Consider the following 22,113-nt stretch of genomic DNA (forward strand, 5'->3'; position numbering starts at 1 on the left):
CGGTCGCTAGGATTCGTGCAGCATTATGTACAACACTTTAGAAAATTCTTATTGCCAAGAAATCTTTAATGATCTGTGATACATCATCTTTTAAAATACATTTATTCAATGCTGTAGCTGCACTTTACATAAAGATAATATTACCAAATTAAAATCTCAGTGGAAGGGCAACAAGAAAGGAAAATAATTTGGGGAACACCAGGGAAATTGTACATCAGAACATGAAAATTAACCTTCAGGGAAATGCGGGATGGGAAATCAGAAAAGGTACCACACAAAGCAACCTATTTATGAGGGTTCTTGGTGCTCTGAGCTTAGATGTCTTTTTTGCAGACAGTTTCAATACCAAACTAGGTAACACCCTTACTTAGTCTGGTAATAAAACATCTGCAAGGGAAAAAAAACAAATTTAGAAAGCACCAAGGTCCTCTCATTTCAACCCTGAGCTACAAATATTCTCTGATCAGTCTATTTATGCCGACACCCTTGCTATTCTTTTTGCTTAATGCAACGTAAGTGGCCTCTACAGTATTGGTATGTCTGGTAAATACAGTACAAATCCACACTTCTGAATGTTTAGAACAAATTACAAGAAACATGTCAATTTATTCCATTTCGCACATTTCACATCCTTTGTACAATTTCTCTAGGATTTTGTAGAATAAATTTAAAATGTAATGATCAACAGTGGATGGAGTTTCCATGGGAAAAAAAATATTGCATTGCATAATATTTCCAAGGCTTTGTGGTTTTAAAGCTTCATCCCGCATAACATTCAGAGTGAACTTATCTTAAAGCAGTGTTTCCCAACCTTGGCAACTTGAAGATATATGGACTTCAACTCCCAGAATTCCCCAGCCAGCGAATGCTGGCTGGGGAATTCTGGGAGTTAAAGTCCAGATATCTTCAAGTTGCTAAGATTGGGAAACACTGCCTTAAAGGACCCATTTTCAAACTGATCTTTTTTCAACTACTCAGATAAGCAGATACAGTGATCCCTCGATTTTCACGATCTCGATCTTCGCGAAACGTTATATCGCGATTTTTCCCACCTGATGACGTCACTTTCTTCCTTCCTTTCTCATCTTTCTTTCTCTCTCTCTCTCTCTCTATCTTGCTTCTTCCTCTCTCACACTCTCTTCCTCCCTCTCTCATCTCTTTCTTTCCTTCTCTCTCTTTCTCTATCTCTCCCCCTCTTGCTGGCGGGCGGCGGGCGGGCGAGCGGGGGCATCAGCAAGGAGCCGGGGTTTCCCCTTTGCGTGGGCGGCGGGGAAACCCCGATCTTCGTCTGCTCGCTGCTGCTGCGCTGCCGAGCAGATCAGCTGCTGGGCGGCCGCAGCAGCAGCAAGCAGACGAAGATCGGGCTTTCCCTGCCGCCCACGCAAAGGGGAAAGCCCGATTCGGCTCCTCGCTGCTGCCGCCGAGCAGATCAGCTGCTGGGCGGCCGCAGCAGCAGCAGCGAGCAGACGAAGATCGGGGTTTCCCCGCCGCCCACGCAAACTCCACCATCTGCGCATGCGCGGCCATGGAAAAAAGGGCGCGCATGCGCAGATGGTGTTTTTACTTCCGCAACCCTACATCGCGAAAAATCGATTATCGCGAGGGGTCTTGGAACGGAACCCTCGCGATAATCGAGGGATCACTGTATATGCAAGTTGGGCAAAGTTAAACTAAGGGGGGGAAAACAAATTTATGTTTTTAGTTTTTACTTTCTGAGCGTATCAATGAAATTATTGCCAAGTTTATTATTCTGTGCCAGCTCAGTTTCAACACAGCTCAGTTTCAACTTACACTATAACTAGATCCTCTGAAAATCCCAGAAAGGATTATATGCACCCCATTATGAGGAGTTACTTTAAAAGTTAAAGAGATACATATTTTGAAATCCTCCTCACAGTAGCTTCTTGTTAAAAGGAATCATGTTTTATATCCAAACATTTAATTTCACTGAATCACCGACTCCCATAATCAGGGCACTGCCTCTTTTATGAAAGTTGGAGACTTGTAAAACATAGAATGCCGAAATGGAGTTTGTTCTCTTACCCAACCAGTTCTAATTTATTCTTCTGTAAAATGAAAAGAAGATACTTCCTTTGCCTTTAAGTGTTGGATACAGAAAGGGCCATCTCCATTCAGGTATATTTGAGCTTGCTCTGAGTAAGGAGGTGACTTCCTGGTTGGGAGAAACGAGAGACCATTTTTCCCGAATATACAGCTCCAGAAAGTTCCTAGCTTCACATTCCTGGACAAGATTTTAAGCATCACAAGGTAAGCAGTAAAAAGACCTCAGTGAAAACTTTCATCCCTAAGAGGGAACTTTCCTTTTACACATTTCCACTCATGTGAACTCAGGATCCTGCAGAATATTCATGCACGACTGATGGCGTTGCAGATACAGAGTAAGGAAGCAGTCTTCTTCAAAGGAAGCCACCAGTTTCAAGACAGTACAGTAAAATTATGGAGAACCGGGTGCAAACATTCTCAAGACTCCTTTGCAGAATTTGGAGAACTAACTTTTGCGTTTCCCTTCCATGCTTTGAGATTCGGAGGTCATCATCTTTTTCTTCTTGAAGTGGAAACAAATAATTCATCCTGTAAATTAAATGACAGGCGTTTCATTGAGGTGTTATACAGGTGAAACTCGAAAAATTAGAAAGTCGTGCAAAAGTTCGTTTATTTCAGTAATGCAACTTAAAATGTGAATCGTAATGTATGAAATTCATTATAATATATAAAAGGCAAGATACTTAAAGCCGTGATTTTTCATAATTGTGATGATTATGGGGTATAGCTCATGAAAACCCCAAATCCACCATCTCAGAAAATTAGAATATTAAAATTACAATTATAATATTATAATATGCGATCAATAAAACAGGAACTGTACATAGAATAACATCGGACCTCTGAAAAGTATAAGCATGCGTATGTACAGTGTTCCCTCGATTTTTGCGGGGGATGCTTTCCGAGACCGCTTGCGAAAGTCGAATTTCTGCGAAGTAGAGATGCGGAAGTAAATACACTATTTTTGGCTATGAACAGTATCACAAGCCTTCCCTTAACACTTTAAACCCCTAAATTGCAATTTCTCATTCCCTTAACAACCATTTAGATTATTACTCACCATGTTTATTTATTAAAGTTTATTAAAAAAAATATTTATTAAAAGCGGACGAAAGTTTGGCGATGACATGACGTCATCGGGCGGGAAAAACCGTGGTATAGGGAAAAAACCTGCGAAGTATTTTTTAATTAATATTTTTGAAAAACCGTGGTATAGACTTTTCGCGAAGTTCGAACCCGCGAAAATTGAGGAAACACTGTATATTAAATTCATTATAATATATGAAAGGCAAGATACTTAAAGCCGTGGTTTTTCATAATTGTGATGATTATGGGGTACAGCTCATGAAAACCCCAAATCCACCATCTCGGAAAATTAGAATATTAAAATTATAATTATTATATTATAATATGCGATCAATAAAACAAGGACTGTACATAGAATAACATCGGACCTATGAAAAGTATAAGCATGCATATGTACTTGGCTTGGGCCCCTTTTGCAGCAATTACTGCCTCTGCGGTGTGGCATGGAAGCTATCAGCCTATAGCACTGCTAAGGTGTTATGGAAGACCAGGATACTTCAATAGTGGCCTTCAGCTCTTCAACATTGTTCGGTCTCATGTCTCTCATCTTTCTCTTGGCAATGCCCAATAGATTCTCTATGGGGTTCAGGTCAGGCGAATTTGCTGGCCAATCAAGCACAGTAATCCTACAATCATTGAACAAGGTTTTGGTGCTTTTTGGCAAGTGCCGAGTCCTGCTGGAAAATTTAAGTCACCATCCCCATAAAGCTCATCTGCAGAAGGAAGCATGAAGTGCTCCAAAATCTCCCGGTAGTTGGCTGTGTTGACCCTGGACTTAATGAAGCACAGTGGATGATAAAAGGAAGCATGATAGAAGGAAGATTTTATACCTCATCTGATTCAAAGGCAACACCTTTTGATGCTTGGCTCTGAGAGCTCCTCTGGTTTTGCGTTGATGTGGTTGATAATCTAAGTATTATAAGAAGGAGACATTATCACTCTTAGTGAAATCATGATACTAGAATTCAGCTATTAATTGTACAGGTTTCTGAACTGTTTCTAGCCCAGTTTTCAAACGTTGGCTCTTTTCTCTGAACTCCCCACAAATCAGGGCCACATTATCAGAAATACTGCTGTGACCCAAAGAAGTAGGAATTCCAATTTATAATGCGTTATGGGTTTGTGCTGCATTCTACAGTGAAAGAGGAATTACAATTCCTCGATCCACAGCTCACATTAAAGAAACATCTTTCGGGGGCGTTTGCCCAGGTTTGCTTGGTGCACCAGTTGCGGCCCTATTTGGACCGGGAGTCACTGCTCACAGTCACTCATGCCCTCATCACCTCGAGGCTCGACTACTGTAATGCTCTCTACATGGGGCTACCTTTGAAGAGTGTTCGGAAACTTCAGATTGTGCAGAATGCAGCTGCGAGAGCAATCATGGGCTTTCCCAAAAATGCCCATGTAACACCAACACTCCATAGTCTGCATTGATTGCCGATCAGTTTCCGGTCACAATTCAAAGTGTTGGTTATGACCTATAAAGCCCTTCATGGCACCGGACCAGATTATCTCAGGGACCGCCTTCTGCTGCACGAATCCCAGCGACCAGTTAGGTCCCACAGAGTGGGCCTTCTCCGGGTCCCATCAACAAAACAATGTCGTTTGGCGGGGCCCAGGGGAAGAGCCTTCTCTGTGGCGGCCCCAGCCCTCTGGAATCAACTCCCCCCGGAGATTAGAATTGCCCCCACCCTCTTCGCCTTTCGTAAGCTCCTTAAAACCCACCTCTGCCGTCAGACATGGGGGAACTGAGATATTCTTTCCCCCTCGGCCTTTACAATTTATGCATGGTATGTTTGTTTGGTTTTACAATAAGGGATTTTTAGTTGTTTCAGTATTGGATTTACATGCTGTTTTTTATTACTGTTGTTAGCCACCCCGAGTCTACGGAGAGGGGCGGCATACAAATCCAATCAATCAATCAATCAATCAATCAATCAATAAAATAAATAAATAAAATTGTATTAAACGCAGGGCAGAAACTTTTCAGCAATGGCTCACAAGAAGCAGAGCCATAGATTTAGGCATGATTCTCAATGCATTCTGAAACCAGATCAATTGTATTTTTGTATCAAAATCAAATGGTAACAATGTAAAATGAATATGGTTCTCCAATGTTAGCAAATTTAAGCCTGGAGGACATCATCTTCTAGAATTCTGGATGTTGAAGTCCTCTAGGCTTAAAGTAGCCAACGTTGGAGACCCCTGCTTTAAATAACTTTTTAAAAAAATAATATTTTTATTTAGAAGCTTAAAAAACATATACAAAAACAAAACAATACATTAAGGAAACATACAAAAAAAACCCCTGTAAAACCATAGCAAAGAAAGAAAACTAAAAACAAAAGAGAAAGAAGTCACCAGCATGTATATATACCGTGTTTCCCCAAAAATAAGACAGCGTCTTATATTAATTTTTGCTCCCAAAGATGTGCTACGTCGTATTTTCAGGGGATGTCTTATTTTTTCCCAATGAATTGTATCCTGTATCCTGCTGCAGCAAAAACGCATCCAAACACACAGCTGCATGTTGGATGCTTATTGGATGTGTTTTAAATCTGATTGATGCAGTGTTTTGTGATGCAATTTATGGACAGCAGTGTTATATATGTTCTGTTCGGGAATACTGCGAAATGAAACCTCTCCTACGTCTTACTTTCAGGGGATGCCTTATATTAGGCAATTCTACGAAACCTCTCCCATGTCTTACTTTCGGGGGTGACTTATTTTCGGGGAAACAGGGTACTTTTATATAGCTATATAACCTCTTGCTATACTACATGTTGGGTTCTTTACATATTAAAAAAGAGAGAAACATCTTTTTTCTCTCATTGCTTCAAAATCATTCACAAAAGTCCTTATTGATCTTATGCAGTTTTGCATGTCGTTATGTAGTCTATCAAAGTTCTAACAGCTCGCATTTAGGAGAGCGATATTAATAATAACAGTAGTACTTTCCAAATTAATAATAGTCGTTTTTAATTCTATTCCCCTTGTCCCTTTCTATCATTTAAAATAACTTTTACTTCGAGAGTTTTGGACTGTGTTTTTGAATCAGAACTCACACTAAAGAGAGGAGAGATTATTTTTGAAACCTAAGAGACGTTATCAAAGCAGCTTGTGCTAGGGTCACAATGTGGTCTGTACACACGCCCACAAACATCCGTGGACATGACATGCTTCCACTCAAAAAAAAAAAGCATCCCCCCCAGGGGAATGACGGCCCTACTTAGACAGGGGATCATTGCTCACAGTCGCTCATGCCCTCATCACCTCGAAGTCGATTACTGCAACGCTCTCTACATGGGGCTACCTTTGAAAAGTGTTCAGAAACTCCAGATCGTGCAGAATGCGACCGCAAGAGCCATCGTGGGGCTTCCCAGATTCGCCCACGTTTCTACAACACTCCGTGGCCTGCACTGGCTGCCGATCAGTTTCCGGTCACAATTCAAAGTGTTGGTAATGACCTTTGAAGCCCTACATGGCATTGGACCAGAATACCTCCGGAACCGCCTTCTTCCGCACGAATCCCAGCGACTGATAAGGTCCCACAGAGTTGGCCTTCTCCGGGTCCCGTCAACCAAACAATGTCGTTTGGCGGGCCCCAGGGGAAAAGCCTTCTCTGTGGCGGCCCCGGCCCTCTGGAATCAACTCCCCCCCCCGGAGATTAGAATTGCCCCCACCCTCCCTGTCTTTCGCAAATTACTCAAGACCCACCTATATCGCTAGGCATGGGGGAAACTGAGACACCTCCCCCAGGCTTTTATATTTTATGTTTGGTATGTATGTGTTGTATGATTTTAATCTTGGGGTTTTTATATATCTTTTTATTATTAGATTTGTTTTAATGTTACACTGTTGTTTATTATTGTTGTGAGCCGCCCCGAGTGTTCGGAGAGGGGCGGCATACAAATCTAATAAATAATAATAATAATAATAATAATAATAATAATAAAACCTTTTCCCCCGCATTCGCAAGTGTTCACACCCATAATTCAATGCCTGAGGAGGGCGAAAATAGCTTTCCCTGCCCTGCTTCCCAGAGGCTGGAAATGGCTTGTTTCCCAACTTCTGTGGGTTCAGCAGACTCATGTTTCTCCCTCCCCAAGCTCCAAAGGCTTCCCTAGAGTCAGGGGAGGGTAAAAACACCCTCCTCCATCCCCCTGGAGGCTCTTTGGAAGCCAAAAACGCCCTCCCAGAGCCTCTGCATGAGCCAAAAATGCTGACCAGCACACACATGCATGTTGGAGCTGAGGTAGACCAACAGCTCGTGGTGCCAACCAATATGTCTCCGCGCGCCACCTGTGCCATAGGTTCACCACCACTGCACTAGGGTGACTTAAATTTGTGGGAAAGAACCATTTCACCCCATGCTTCTCTAAACAATGTCGTCTGGCGGGACACAGGGGAAGAGCCTTCTCTGTGGCGGCCCCGACCCTCTGGAATCAACTCCCCCCCGGAGATTAGGACTGCCACCATCCTCCTTGCCTTTCACAAACTCCTTAAAACCCACCTCTGTTGTCAGGCATGGGGAAATTGATTCCCCTGGGCCGTTTCCGCTTCATGTATGGTTTGTATGAGATGTATGATTGCTTTTTATATTAAGGGTTTTAAATTGTTTTAATTGTTGGATTTGTACTGTTTTGTTGTTTTGAGCCGCTTTGAGTCTTCGGAGAGGGGCGGCATACACATCTAATAAATAATAATAATAATAATAAAATAATAATAATAATTATTATTATTATTATTATTCTGTAAAGAAACTGATGAAACAATCGATCACATACTAAGCTGCTGCAAAAAGATCGCACAGACTGACTACAAGCAAAGACATGATGCTGTGACACAGATGATCCACTGGAACTTGTGCAGGAACTACCATTTACCAGTGGCAAAGAACTGGTGGGATCATAAGCCCGAAAAAGTGGTCGAAAATGAGCAAGCAAAACTACTGTGGGACTTCCGACTTCCGACTGACCGAATTCTGAAGCATAACACACCAGACATCCTGATTGTGGAGAAAAAGAAAGTATGGATCATCGACATCGCAATCCCAGGGGACAGCAGAATTGAGGAGAAGCAGCTAGAGAAATTAGTGAAATACGAAGATCTAAAAATCGAGCTGCAACGACTCTGGCATAAGCCACTGAAAGTGGTCCCAGTGGTACTTGGCACGCTGGGCCCAGTGCCAAAGGATCTCAGCGGACATTTGAAAACCATCGGAATTGACAAAATCTCCATCTGTCAATTGCAAAAGGCCGCTTTACTGGGATCGGCAAACATAATTCGCCGCTACATCACACAGTCCTAGGTGCTTGGGAAGCGCCTGACTGGTGATGAAATACGAAATCCAGCATAGTGATCTCGTTTGCTGTGTTGTACGGACATAATAATAACAATAATAATAATAATAATAAAGGCCTGGGCAGGCCTCTTACAAACAATGAACTACAGGTCAAAGGGAAACGGTTCTACTCACCTTTGATTTGTAGAGGAGCTGCTGAAAGACACCTCCATATCAGAATCATCATCATCTTCAATCACCTGGAAGAGACGAGAGCAAAGCCCTGGAAAGCAGCACTTTTTAATACAGCTAAATCCTCAACTTATGACCACAGCCAAATTCAAAATTCCTGTTGCTGAGCGGGACACGCATTAAGCTAGCTCCACTCCCTCTTCTCCCTCGGGCTCCCTTGATGCTGACCTTGACTCCCACACCACCACCACCTCCTCTAATTTAGCTGCTGGAGGGGCCACAACCAAAGAGTGTGCCTTCAGTAAAATGAATTGATATCTCAGGGACCTCAGCAGCCCCAGACCTTTCCAGGGAAAGGGGAAGCTGAGCAAAAGGGACTAAACAAATGTCACAAAGGCTTTGCAGAACATTGTCCCTGTCTGCTACATAGCAAATCATCTTTGCTCAATGTAATGCCCTTCAGATGCACCGATATGGCAAATTGCAGTACAGTGTTCCCTCGATTTCCGCGGGGGATGCGTTCCGAGACCGCCCGCGAAAATCGAATTTCCGCGAAGTAGAGATGCGGAAGTAAATACACCATTTTTGGCTATGTACAGTATCATAACCCATCCCTTAACACTTTAAACCCCTAAATTACTATTTCCCATTCCCTTAACAATCATTTACTCACCATTATTACTGGTACTCACCATTGAATAAGACACTTAGTGATCCTTATATTTATAAACATAATTATTTATTAACAATAATTATTTTTTTTGTTATTTATTTGCAAAAATTATTAGTTTGGCGATGACATATGACATCATTGGGTGGGGGGAAATGTGGTATAGGGAAAAAACCACGAAGTATTTTTTAATTAATATTTTTTGAAAAACCGTGGTATAGGCTATTCGCGAAGTTCGAACCCGCGAAAATTGAGGGAACACTGTATTCCCCAGCCTGCCTGGAAGGACCGTTGAAACTTACCTGAACGGTCTTCTCGATGCACTGCAAGGAGAGTCCAGGATGGGTAGTTCTCAATCTGATTGGTCGGGACTGAGTTTAATTTTAATATTAGGCAGGCACCGCCCCCTTAGCCCTCCAGTCTAAAGGAAACGAAGGAGCAGTAAAGCTAACAAACTTTTATTAAACCCTCAGGTAATCAAAACATCCAAACAAACAAACCCCACCACCTTCCAATAAGGACCCCGGTCCCGGATTCGGGCGGGTCTGGACTCTCCTTGCAGTGCATCGAGAAGACCGTTCAGGTAAGTTTCAACGGTCCTTCTCCAATGCACTTGCAAGGAGAGTCCAGGATGGGATATATCCAAGATATTAACTAAGGGAGGGAGAAGGACGGACCGGGGGCTCTGAGAAGGAAACCACCCGCTGTAACACCCTCCTCCCAAAAGCTGCTTCCGCAGAAGCAAAGGAGTCAATTCGATAGTGTCTGATAAATGAAGACGGAGCCGCCCAAGTGGCCGCCCTACAAATGTCTTCTAGAGAGGCCTGGGTCCTCCAGGCCGCTGTAGTAGCCGTACTGCGTGTGGAATGTCCGGTAAGTCCCTGTGGAACAGGTGATCCTTTAGATCTGTAAGCCTCCCTGATGCAATCACACAACCAACGGCTTATCGTCCTAGAAGAGACCTTAGTGCCCAAAGACCTAGTTGCAAAGGAGATGAATAAGGCCTCCGAAATCCTGAATCCCTGAGTCCTGCGGATATAAATCTTCAAAGCTCGTCTCACATCGAGCTTATGCCACCGCAGTTCCGAAGGATGAGTCCCATGGCTACAGAAGTCTGGTAACACAATCTCCTGTGCCCTGTGAAAGGTAGAGTTGATCTTAGGGAGAAAGGCTGGGTCCAGTCTTAATACAACTCTATCAGGATGAAATCTACAAAGGTCCTCCCTAGTAGAGAAAGCTGCAATTTCAGAGACCCTCCTGGCAGATGTGATCGCCACCAAGAAGGCAGTCTTGAGTGTTAACAAACGGAGCGATATATGGCGAAACGGTTCAAATGGAGGACCCGTTAAGGCATGAAGCACCAACGACAAGTCCCAGGACGGGAAGCGATGAATTGGTGGTGGCCTGATGTTGGCGGCCCCTTTCAAGAAGTCCCTAATCCAAGGGTGTCTGGCGAGGGACCTGTAACCATCACCGCCTATGATTGTGGATAAGGCGGCCACATGACGACGTAAGGTGTTGGGCGCTAGTCCTTTTTCTAGGCCCGATTGAAGAAAACTTAAGACCAAGGGAGGGGAAGCTTTTTGTGGGTCCACCTCCCGCTCCTCACAGAACCTGGAAAAGGAAGCCCAGGTTGTCTGGTAGATTCGTCTTGTCGAAGGTCTGCGAGCAGCCTGAATTGTATTGATAACTGAATCTGGTAAGTTATGACGTTCTAGGTGTTGCCGCTCAATCTCCACACGGTCAGCTGCCACCATTGAGGCTCTGGGTGGGAGATCGAGCCCTGAGAGAGAGATATCCTGCGATCCGGAATCCTCCAGGGGGGAGACACTGACAGTTGCATCAAGTCCGCAAACCAATTGCGGCGCGGCCAGTAGGGCGCCAGCAGCAGCACCTCCGCCCGTTGCTCCAGAATCTTCCGGATTACCCTGGGAAGGATGGAGGTCGGCGGAAATGCGTACAGAAGTCCTGGTGGCCACTGTAGCCGAAGGGCGTCTACCTCCTCCGCACCCGGTGTCAGGAAGCGGGAGAAGAAGCGTGGAAGTTGAGAGTTGTTGTGAGAAGCGAACAGGTCTAAGATTGGCTTCCCAAACCTGTGTACAATGTCCAGAAAAATTGTGTGGTCCAGCCGCCACTCCCCTGGGTCCAAGGTCTCCCGGCTCAGCCAGTCCGCGCACACGTTCTCCACCCCTGAAATGTGTTCCGCGGACAGGGAAGCTAGATTGGCCTCCGCCCAGCTGAGCAGGGTCTCCGATTCCCTCATCAGTCGTCGAGACCGAGTCCCCCCCTGTCTGTTGATGTGAGACCGGGTAGAGACGTTGTCGGTTCGGACTAGGACATGCTGACCCTTTATCAGGTCTGCGAAACTCAGGAGAGCTAGGGAAACTGCCTTCAATTCCAGGAAATTGATGTTGACTTTTCTCAGGTCCGATGAATCCCAGAGGCCCTGGGCCAAATTCGATGAAAGATGGGCACCCCAGCCCGTCAGACTGGCGTCTGTTGTCACCGTAAGAGGGTATCGTTCCAGAAAGAGGGAACCCTTTGCTAGGGCTGGGGATACCCACCACTGTAAGGACCGTCGAACCCCGGAGTCGAGATGCACCTGTAGGTGGGAGTGACTGATCTTCCTTCTCTGGAACGGTAAAAGGAACCACTGGAGGGGGCGTAGGTGGTACCTGGCCCATGGAACGATGTCGATACATGACACCAGTGTCCCGAGAAGCTTGGAGAGGAAGGAGAGTTGAGGGCATTGCTGTGACGCCAGGCCTCGAATCATTTCCCTGATGGTAGATTGCCTCTCCTGGGACAGGAAGACCAGGCCCTTCCTGGAATCTATATTGGTTCCCAGGTGAGCCAGCCGAGTCGTGGGGTTCAAGTGGCTTTTTTCGAAGTTGATCGAAAAGCCATGATCCTGTAGCGACTGAATTGTTAAGTGTAAGTCCTGCAACGCCAGGTCCTTTGTTCTGGACAGAATCACGATGTCGTCCAGATAGGCGAGTAGGCGCACCGAACGCTGTCTGAGACCAGCTGTTAGGACATCTAGCAGCTTTGTGAATGATCTTGGGGCCGATGAAAGCCCGAAAGGCATGGCCCTGTACTGAAAATGGGCCCCATCTAGACTGAAGCGCAGATATTGACGGTGAGGCGGAAAAATGGGGACATGGAGGTAAGCCTCCTTTAGGTCTATGGATGTCATGTAGTCCCCTTGTCTGATGGCAGCCAGAATGGAGCGTAGAGAGTGCATTCTGAACCTCCTGTATTTTACGTAGCGATTTAGTCCTCGAAGGTTCAGAATGAGCCGCGCCCCCCCTGACGACTTTGGAACCGAGAAAATAGCTGAGTAGAATCCCGTACCCTGTTGAGGCAAAGGGACTTCCTCGATGGCTCCTATCTCCCGCAGGTGAGCTACCTCTTGGTATAGGAGCCTCTTTTTGGGAATGTCCAAGGGGGCACGACAAGGCAGATAGCGGCAAGGTGGAGGGCATAGAAACTCGATTTTTAGGCCCTGAGAAACCGTGGCAGTCGCCCAGGGGTCCGATGAGGTGTTTGACCAGACGTCCGAGAAGTGGATTAGCCTGCCGCCCAGAGGAGTGTCCGCAGGAAAGTCACTTAGTCTTTCTGTACCCCCTGCCGGAACTTCTGAAGGGGCGTCGGCCCTGGAAAGCTCTAGTGCGGTCAAATTGTTGGGTCCTGTCGGAACGAAAGGAGCCCTGACCAAAGGATCCAGTAAAGTAGGACCTCGACCCCTGGTTGTTGGTCGAGGTGGAGTCGTTCCAAAAGGGCTGTCTCCGGTTGTAGGGGGTAAATCGCCTTCCCTGCTTCTTGGTCGAGTTGGGCATCACCTTTTTCTTGTCCCTGTCCTCCACCAATACATCGTCCAAGATGTCTCCGAAGAGCTTCTTGCCCTTGAACGGTGAAGAAGCAAGGGCCCACTTAGACTTCACGTCGGCCTGCCAATTCCGCAACCAGATGAGTCTGCGGGAGGCGACCGACGAGGCCATTGCTCTAGAGGCGAACTTAGCGGCATTGACTGTTGCGTCCGCGGAAAATTCAGTGGCCGCTAACAGTTTGTTCAGGTCCTGGCGCATTCTCGCATCCTGCGGATCGACTCTGGACTGGATGTCTTTAATCCAGAGGAGCGTAGCCCGATTAAAGAAAGAGGCTGCCGAGGCCGCCCTTACGGCCCAAGACGCCATTTGATGTGTCCTGCGAACCACATTGTCCGCCCTTTTGTCCTCGGCCCTTAACCCCTCCTGAGATTCCGAAGGGACGAGGGCATTGGAGACCAGGCTGGTGACCGGCTTGTCCACCGTAGGCAACTCCAGAAGGTCCTCCATAGCCTGGTCAAAGGTGTAAAAGCGTCTGTCCAGGTTAGACGGGCCCTGCCCCGTCGCAGGGCTCTCCCATGGCCGTTGCACAGTCTCCAGAAATAAATGAGAAGAAGGTACGTTAACAGTCTCCTGCTTCGGGAACACGAAGAGGCCCCCTGAAGGTTGACCTGGTGCCGAAGGAACACCTTGACCTCCTTCGCCCGCCTGGTCTATGGTCATCTTGGCCTTGTTCAACAGGACCTTGAAGAGGGCGGATTTGAAAAGGCCCGGTAACGCAGGAAGCTCCGGTGGCTGGTCATCGCCGGAGAGCTCGTCCTCCGCCTCGCTGAAGTCATCCCTGGAAAATTCATCCTCATCCCTGGACTCCAAGCCGGAAGGAGAAACTGGGGCAAGCCAGGGGTCCCTGAATCTCGAAGGAATAGGGCCCGCAGGTGGTGGCTGTTGCTGAACCACACTTGCTTGACCCTGAGTATAGGCACTGACAACAAGGTCCTGTAAGGCCTGGGGCATACTCTGCCAGGCATCCTGTGCCGTGCGCAATCCAGCAGCCGTAGGGGTGAAAGTGGCTGTTTGTGCCTGACCACATTGAGGAAGGACTGGCTGTGGAACAGAGAAGGTGGTAGGCCACGCTGCTTGTCTCGCAAATGTGGATGTCTCGGGCCTAGAAGAGGTAGAGGGTTGGAAGGGCCTCTCCGGTGACCAATCCCTCTCCGATGCCGAGCCTACAACCCCTGGAGCAAATAAGGGGGAGACCGGCGGAGGGATGGCAATGAGGGGTTGAACAGACATAGGTGGTGGACCCCCAGCCCTCTGAGAAGATTCCAGCTGCTTCTCTAGCGCTTTAATGCGCTTCTCAGCCTCTCTAAGAGCTGCCCCCTGCGAGGATTTCTGCTTCTGAGGCTTTATTTTGGGGGTAGTAGGCCTGGTGACGCTGGCCTCCTCCCCGGCCGGAATTGACTGGTCAGCCATAAGTATTAAAAGCGCTTCCTCAATTTACTCACAGAGATCGCTGATCGGTATCGAGTGCTTCGCAAACGCTAGCAATAAAGACCGCCAATTGTAACTGCTCGGTTGAGGACTGCGCCTGCGTGCCCCGGGAAGAGGAGACACTTGGCGCCAACCGAAGATTGATTAAGGCGTTCCGGCGAAAATAGCGTCATTAAACATGGCCGCCGGATCGTTGTCCTGGCAACCAGAGACGCTCGCCGAGCGCGAACAGGCCTGCCCGTTCAATTTCGGGCTCTCAAGATGGCCGGCGCGATGCTATCAAGGAGGCGGGCGGGAAACTTCCCTGACCCGCTCGTCCCTCGCCTCTTCCTGAACGCCTGGGGGAAAACGGCTTCAGCCGATACTTCCCCTGCCGCCGGTATTTATCTGCACAATCGGCATCCAGTCCAGTCCTCTGCTGATGTCGAGGGGGCGGGGGGGGGGGGGCGCGGTGCCACTCCCCTGCTGCAGAGCCTCCCTAGGCACTTCAGCGATCCCAGGTATCTTCGCAACGGGCGGGGCGGACCCTCCCGAGGCGTCAACCTCTTCCTCTCCTCCGGGGTCTACCTCGGAGGTAGTCTCCCCGGGTGCTCACTCCAAAAAAATCGGCTTGCAATGGAGGAGCTGCAAGCCCCTGGATGAAACCCACTGGAGGTTTTAAATCCAGGGCTGCATGAGGAAAACTTCCCCCCAACTGCACCTGCAAGAAGAAAAAGACATAAAAGAATTAATACATAGAAAAAAACACAATAAATATACATTTATTGAAGAGAAAACTAACTCTAAGTCCCTTTACTGCGACTGAGTTTTTAGACTGGAGGGCTAAGGGGGCGGTGCCTGCCTAATATTAAAATTAAACTCAGTCCCGACCAATCAGATTGAGAACTACCCATCCTGGACTCTCCTTGCAAGTGCATTGGAGAAAAGGCTGCTTGACACCCATAGAAAAGGGGGAATTGCTGGATTTTATCATGAAATAATTACCAACCTCCGAATAATTCTTGGCAGACATGTTTCGGGAGGGCTGCTGTCTGGATATCTTAAAAGCTAGAAAACATCAAAGTAACAATGTATAGCAGTTATGATGAATTGGTGAGACTTTGAAATAAACTACTGCTAGCACAAAGCACAAGAGAGTTAAAAAAAATTCTACAAGATCTATGCTAGTACAGACATTTGTATCCAATTTAAAGAGATGCATAAACGAAAAGGGTTGGTCTGCTTACTGTGCTTAGTCGTGTTTCGTTTAAGAACAATTTACCGAATATATCAAAATCTCTTGGGTTGATCTACCAATTCAATTCAATTCAATTTATTAGATTTGTATGCTGCCCCTCTCCGAAGACTTGGGGCAGCTCACAACAACAGTAAAAACAGTATAACAATGGAACAAATCTAATAATAAAATTACATTAAAAAACCCCAACAATTTAAAAACCATACAACACATACCGGTACATACCAAACATAAAATATAAAAAGCCTGGGGGAGATGTCTTAATTCCCCCATGCCTGGCGATATAGGTGGGTCTTGAGTAACTTGCAAAAGACAAGGAGGGTGGGGGCTGTTCTAATCTCCGGGGGGAGTTGATTCCAGAGGGCTGGTGCCGCCACAGAGAAGGCTCTTCCCCTGGGGCCGCCAAACGACATTGTTTGGCCGACGGGACCCGGAGAAGGCCAACTCTGTGAGACCTTATCGGCCGCTGGGATTCATGCGGTAGAAGGCGGCTCTACTGTAGTTTTCAGAGTATAAGATGCACCTTACTTTGGGGGGAGGAAAATATGGGGGGGGGGGAATCTACCTACCAGGTATTCATCTGGCTAGCGTCCTTAGTCTGTTTAGCTTCAGCACATTATTTTATACCCTGGCTAGGGCTGAAAAAAAATTATTTGAAGGGAGTAGCAATGCAAACAAGCCTGCAAAGACTTAGGTCTGGAAAAAAAAACTTCTTCAGAGTAGGAATGAAAAAATCCTGCAAGCTGGGAAGATCATTAGCAGCTTGTTAGGCTGAAAAAACCTTTTTCGGAGGGAGTACCAAAAAAACCCAAGCCTGCAATCCGGGAAGAGCCAGGAAGATCGTTAGCACCTCATTAGGGCTGGAAAAAAGCTCCTTTTTAATTATTAAAAGCTACATTCAGAGTATAAGATGCACCCAAATTTTCAGCCTCTTTTATGGGGGGACAAGTTGCGTCTTATATACTCTGAGAAATACAGTATACAAATTTAATATTTATCTACTGTGCTATGTGAACTAGCCTGTAGTATGAACCAAGTAAGCCACCGGACAGGTAAAATAAAAACTCATAAAATAAACCTACCATCCAAAATCGACATATTCTTTGTAGGAGTCGTCGCAGGCTTATATGTTCTGCTACTGCCAGACTGATCAAAGCCAGCACTTCCTGTAAATAATACATCAGAGAGTAAACGTAAACATTTTCTCACTTCTTCACCAATTACTAAGCCTTTCAGATGGCGTTCCCAAAACTGGCCTGGGCAGACTGCAATGTCTGGTTGGACAATATTGTTGGGCTCCAAAACTACTACAGTGTTCCCTCGATTTTCGCGGGTTCGAACTTCGCGAAACGTCTATACCACGGTTTTTCAAAAATATTAATTAAAAAATACTTTGCGGGTTTTTTCCCTATACCACGGTTTTTCCCGGCCCGATGACGTCATACGTCATCGCCAAACTTTCATCCGCCTTTAATAATTTTTTTTTAAAATAAACTTTAATAAATAAACATGGTGAGTAATAATCTAAATGGGTGCTAAGGGAATGGGAAATGGTAATTTAGGGATTTAAAGTGTTAAGGGAAGGCTTGTGACACTGTTTATAGCCAAAAATAGTGCATTCACTTCCGCATCTCTACTTCGTGGAAATTCGACTTTCGCGGGCGGCCTCAGAACGCATCCCCCGCGAAAATTCGAGGGAACACTGTACTTTCGTTTTATGAAAATAAACTTTTAATTTTGAGAATAAAGCACCCTAAATTGCATGAAATTGACAAAAAAGTTGAATTTGTTTGTTTATTTATTTATTTATGGGATTTATCTGCCACCCAATTTCAAGCTGGACTCTGGGTGGCTGAAAGTACTAAAAATAAATACCAACAATATAAAATAAGAACAGTAAGCACAATAAAACAGCATAAAATACAATATAACCCTAATTTGTCTGTAAGGTGGTTGCAAAAAGTGATGACATGACCGTGGGACACTGCAACGGAGGTAAATCTGCATTGGCTGCCAAGCATCTGAATTTTGATCACGTAACCCTAGGGATGCTGCAATGGTCATAAGTGTGATAAATGGTCATAAGTCACTTTTTTCCAGCGCCATTATAGCTTCCAATGGTTGCTAAATGAACTGTTGTCAAGTTGAGGACTACCTGTAAGCAGGGATGGTATTGAAAAATGTTAGTAAGTGGTTCTCTGCCCAGTTGCTGGTTGGGCACGATCTACTCAGCTTCCTGTATCACGGTGTGTGTGTGTGTTTCATCATCTCCAGGCTTCATAGGTTTTTCTTGAGCCTCCAGAAGGGCGAAAACAGCTTCCCCTGGGCTTCGGAGGCTCTCCAGAGGCCGTAAATGGGCCTGTTTCCGGACTTCCGGTAGGCCTGTTTTTCACCTTCCCAGGTTCTATAGGCTTTGCTTGAGCCTCCGGGAGGGCGAAAACAGCCTCCCCTGGCCTCTGGAGGACTTCCGCTAGGCCTGTTTTTCACCTTCCCAGGTTCTGTAGGCTTTGCTCGAGTCTCCGGGAGGGCGAAAACAGCCTCCCCTGGCCTCTGGAGGACTTCCGCTAGGCCTGTTTTTCACCTTCCCAGGTTCTGTAGGCTTTGCTTGAGCCTCCGGGAAGGCGAAAACAGCCTCCCTTGGCCTCTGGAGGACTTCCGGTAGGCCTGTTTTTCGTTCTCCTAGAACCTCACACACAGGCTCTGCACTTACCTGGCATCCAAAAAGGGCTGCGTGGAAATTCCTGGAAGGGGTAGGGTGGTCGGAATCAGCCAGTCCTTGCACTACTGGTTTGGCGGACCAGATATAAAATTAACATCTGGTTCTCCAGAATCGGTCTGAACTTGTTGAATCCCACCCCTGCCTTGGCTTAGAGCAGTGGTTCTCAAACTGGGGGTCGGGACCCCTTTCGGGGTTGAACAACCGTTTCACAAGGGTTGTCTAAGACCATGGGAAAGGACAAATTTCCCATGGTGTTAGGAACTAAAGCTTCTATTCTGGCGCCTTGGAACATGTTTTTACAATCCGACCAATCCGACATTTACAAGGGAGGTGTCCCTCTGACCTTCCTGCCAATCAGCTTAAAGCTCTTTTGGGAGAATTGGCACTAGACCTATGGTTGGGAGTCACCACAGCATGACGAACTGTATTAAGGGGTCGCGGCATTAGAAAGGTTGAGAACCGCTAGCTTAGAGTCAACAATCAACCACAGTAGCTTTATAGAAACTGCAACAAGATGGACAGAAACTAGCCTCTTCTTCCTCGCCGAGATGCTCCCCTGGTTGAGACATTCTGTCCTCTGCCTCTTGCCCGACCTCTTTGTCTACCCCGGCTGGGAGGTAAAGAATCATCCGAGTCATCATTTTCTCTTTGGTCAAAGGTGGCCACATCCATCAGGTCAACACTCATAGCTGAAGCATGACCGGTGTTCTGAGATCTAGCCTTGGCCCTGTTGATCGCCTGAGAAAAAGAGAAGCAACCAGGGAAAGAAACAAAGGAGAATTTTCACTCAAATTCGAAAGCCTGTGATGTCTCCCTTGAATGACTCTGCAGGTACTTCCTCAGAGGTCAGCTCAAGGGAGGATGAGCTCATTCCTGGCATGCCAGGAACGGAGTTGATTCATGCTTCTAAACAAAGGGCCAAAAGAGAATTGGAGGAGGCTTCAGCTGAGGAAAGCTTGCTGGGGCAGATGGCCAGTGAAGAAGAGGACCTACACCTGATCCGAAAGCACCCAGGGCAGAGAAAAGGCAGGGGCAATGGAGATCAGCCAGATTACTTGGGAAGAAAGGACCCCAACAGTCTTGATGGGCTGCACCAGAAAGCTGGCTATTTATAACAAATAACAATCACAGAGTTGGAAGGGACATTGGAGGTCCCTGAAATTTATTACATCAGGTAGAGAGAGGCATTGCTGGGAATGACGTGTTGGTTTTCTAGCTGTTCGTTTGATTGTCGTGCTTCACTGTGTTTGGAATTGTACCTTGGAGACTCTGAATATTTCTTGCCAAGTGAGCTCTCGTGTGTGTGTGTGTTTAAGTTTTGCCTGCTGGACTTAAGTTTGTTTGGTGGAGTTATTTGTTTGAGCAACTTTCCATTGCTTATGATTGGCCCATTGTCTAGTGGACTAATTTTGGCTTGCTTGTGGTTGGACTTATTTGGAACACGTCTGAGTCTTGGTGAAGGGAATTGTTGGGAACATTAATAACCTCACTAAACCACAGTTGCTTATATGTGTGTGTGAAAGAAAGAAAGTGGGGCAACACAAAGCTTGTGTCCATGCATGCACTGGAAATTACCAAAGGGATGGAAGATGATGTTTACTGTTAAATAATCTGTTGACTAATTTTGGCCTGCTTGTGGATGGACTTATTTGGAATAGTTCTGAATCTTGGTGAAGGGAATTGTTGGGGAACATTAATAACCTCACTAAACCACACTTGCTTATATGTGTGTGTGTGAAAGAAAGAAAGTGGGGCAGCACAAAGCTTGTGTCTATGCATGGACTGGAAATTACCAAAGGTCTGGAAGATAATGTTTACTGTTGAATAAATTTGAAAGGAGGAAAACAAGGCAGCAAAACAGCATTTGTTGTTTTGAAACAAAGGACTTGATTTGAAATAATAAGTGTGTTAGCTACATTTCTTTAGAGCACGAGTATCAAACTCAAGGCCCACGGGCCAGGGCCAATCTGCAGAGTGCTTAGATGTGGCTCACGGAGTTGCCTTGGAAACAGCAAAGGACCAGCCCGCAGTGCCATTACCAGGGAAAATGGCCCTCAAGGAGATTGAGTTTGACACCCCTGCTTTAAACAAGTGAAACATGGAGAAACATAGAAACATAGAAGACTGACGGCAGAAAAAGACCTCATGGTCCATCTAGTCTGCCCTTATACTATTTCCTGTGTTTTATCTTAGGATGGAGATATGTTTATCCCAGGCATGTTTAAATTCAGTTACTGTGGATTTACTAACCACGTCTGCTGGAAGTTTGTTCCAAGGATCTACTACTCTTTCAGTAAAATAATATTTTCTCATGTTGCTTTTGATCTTACCCCCAACTAACTTCAGATTGTGTCCCCTTGTTCTTGTGTTCACTTTCCTATTAAAAACACCTCCCGCCTGGACCTTATTTAACCCTTTGACATATTTAAATGTTTCGATCATGTCCCCCCTTTTCCTTCTGTCCTCCAGACTATACAGATTGAGTTCATGAAGTCTTTCCTGATACGTTTTATGCTTAAGACCTTCCACCATTCTTGTAGCCCGTCTTTGGACCCGTTCAATTTTGTCAATATCTTTTTGTAGGTGAGGTCTGAAATATATCGTTAGGTTAATAGAAACCTCATCTGATTCTTTCTAGCTTTTCGGCCTACCTCACGAACTTCCTCGTCCTCTTCCACTGTGTTCTTTTTTTTCGATTCTCTGAAGCGCTGCACCTGTATGGGAATGAAAGAATAGAAATTGGAAAGAATAGAATAGAATATAGAATACATGTATAGAATGGAATGGAATAGATTAGAACAGAATATGGAATGGAATGGAATAGAATATTAGAATGAAGAATAGTATAGAATACTATAGAATATTTGTTTTCGTATACTATAGAATAGAATATATTTTCGTATACTATAGAATAGAATATAATAGAAATTAGAATAGGAATTAGAATTTTTCCACTGCGCAGGGGCAGTACAGCTTACTCCTCATCCTCTAACACAGTGTTTCCCAACCTTTTTTGAGCCGCGGCACATTATTCACATTTACAAAATCCTGGGGAACATTGAGCGAGGGGGGGGGGGCTAAAAAAGTTTGGACAAAAAAACCCTCTCTTCCTCCCTTTCGCCCTATTTCTCTCTCCCTCCCTCTTTCTTTCCCTCTCTCTCTCCATCCCTCTTTCTTTCTTTCTTCCTCTCTTTTTGCTCTTTCTCTCTCCCTCCTTCTCTCTCTTGCTTTCTCTCTCTTGCATTTTTTCTCTCTCTCTTTCTCTCTTTCTGTCTCTCTTGCTATATCTCTTTTATTCTCTCTCTCTCCTTTGCTTTCTCTCTCTTTCTCTCTTGCTTTCCTTCTTTCTCTTTCTCTCTTGCTTTCTCTCTCTCTCTCTTGCTTTCTCTCTCACACACTCTTTCTCTCTCTTGCTTTCTCTCTCTCTTTCTCTCTCTCTTGCTTTCCTTCTCTCTTTCTCTTTCTCTCTTGCTTTCTTTCTCTCTCTTTCTTTCTCTCTTTCTTTCTCTCTCTCTTCCTCTCTTTCTCTATTTCTTGCTTTCT

The 22,113-nt window shown here is 45.7% G+C and overlaps 1 protein-coding gene across 2 annotated transcripts in view; it reads right to left on the minus strand.

The window, feature by feature from the left end:
* Positions 1–45: 45 nt before the first annotated feature.
* The window catches only part of MRE11 (MRE11 homolog, double strand break repair nuclease), a 45,359-nt gene continuing 23,291 nt past the window's right edge, over positions 46–22,113 (minus strand). Inside the window, exons 14-21 of one of the 2 annotated variants that reach the window (XR_011558928.1) lie at positions 21,222–21,284; positions 19,101–19,308; positions 16,934–17,017; positions 15,603–15,661; positions 8,630–8,694; positions 3,981–4,059; positions 1,644–2,592; positions 46–835 (exon numbers count right to left, since the gene is read on the minus strand). Coding sequence is in view for 1 of the 2 variants with exons in the window: in XM_070749628.1 (XP_070605729.1) it covers positions 2,554–2,592; positions 3,981–4,059; positions 8,630–8,694; positions 15,603–15,661; positions 16,934–17,017; positions 19,101–19,308; positions 21,222–21,284 (597 nt within the window). In the remaining variant the exon portion in view is untranslated. Of the gene's footprint in view, positions 836–1,086; positions 2,593–3,980; positions 4,060–8,629; positions 8,695–15,602; positions 15,662–16,933; positions 17,018–19,100; positions 19,309–21,221; positions 21,285–22,113 lie in introns of those variants that run through there. The other variant, XM_070749628.1, reaches the window with a different exon arrangement.

Source organism: Erythrolamprus reginae, chromosome 4 (genome assembly GCF_031021105.1).
Source record: "Erythrolamprus reginae isolate rEryReg1 chromosome 4, rEryReg1.hap1, whole genome shotgun sequence".
NCBI lineage: Eukaryota > Metazoa > Chordata > Lepidosauria > Squamata > Dipsadidae > Erythrolamprus > Erythrolamprus reginae.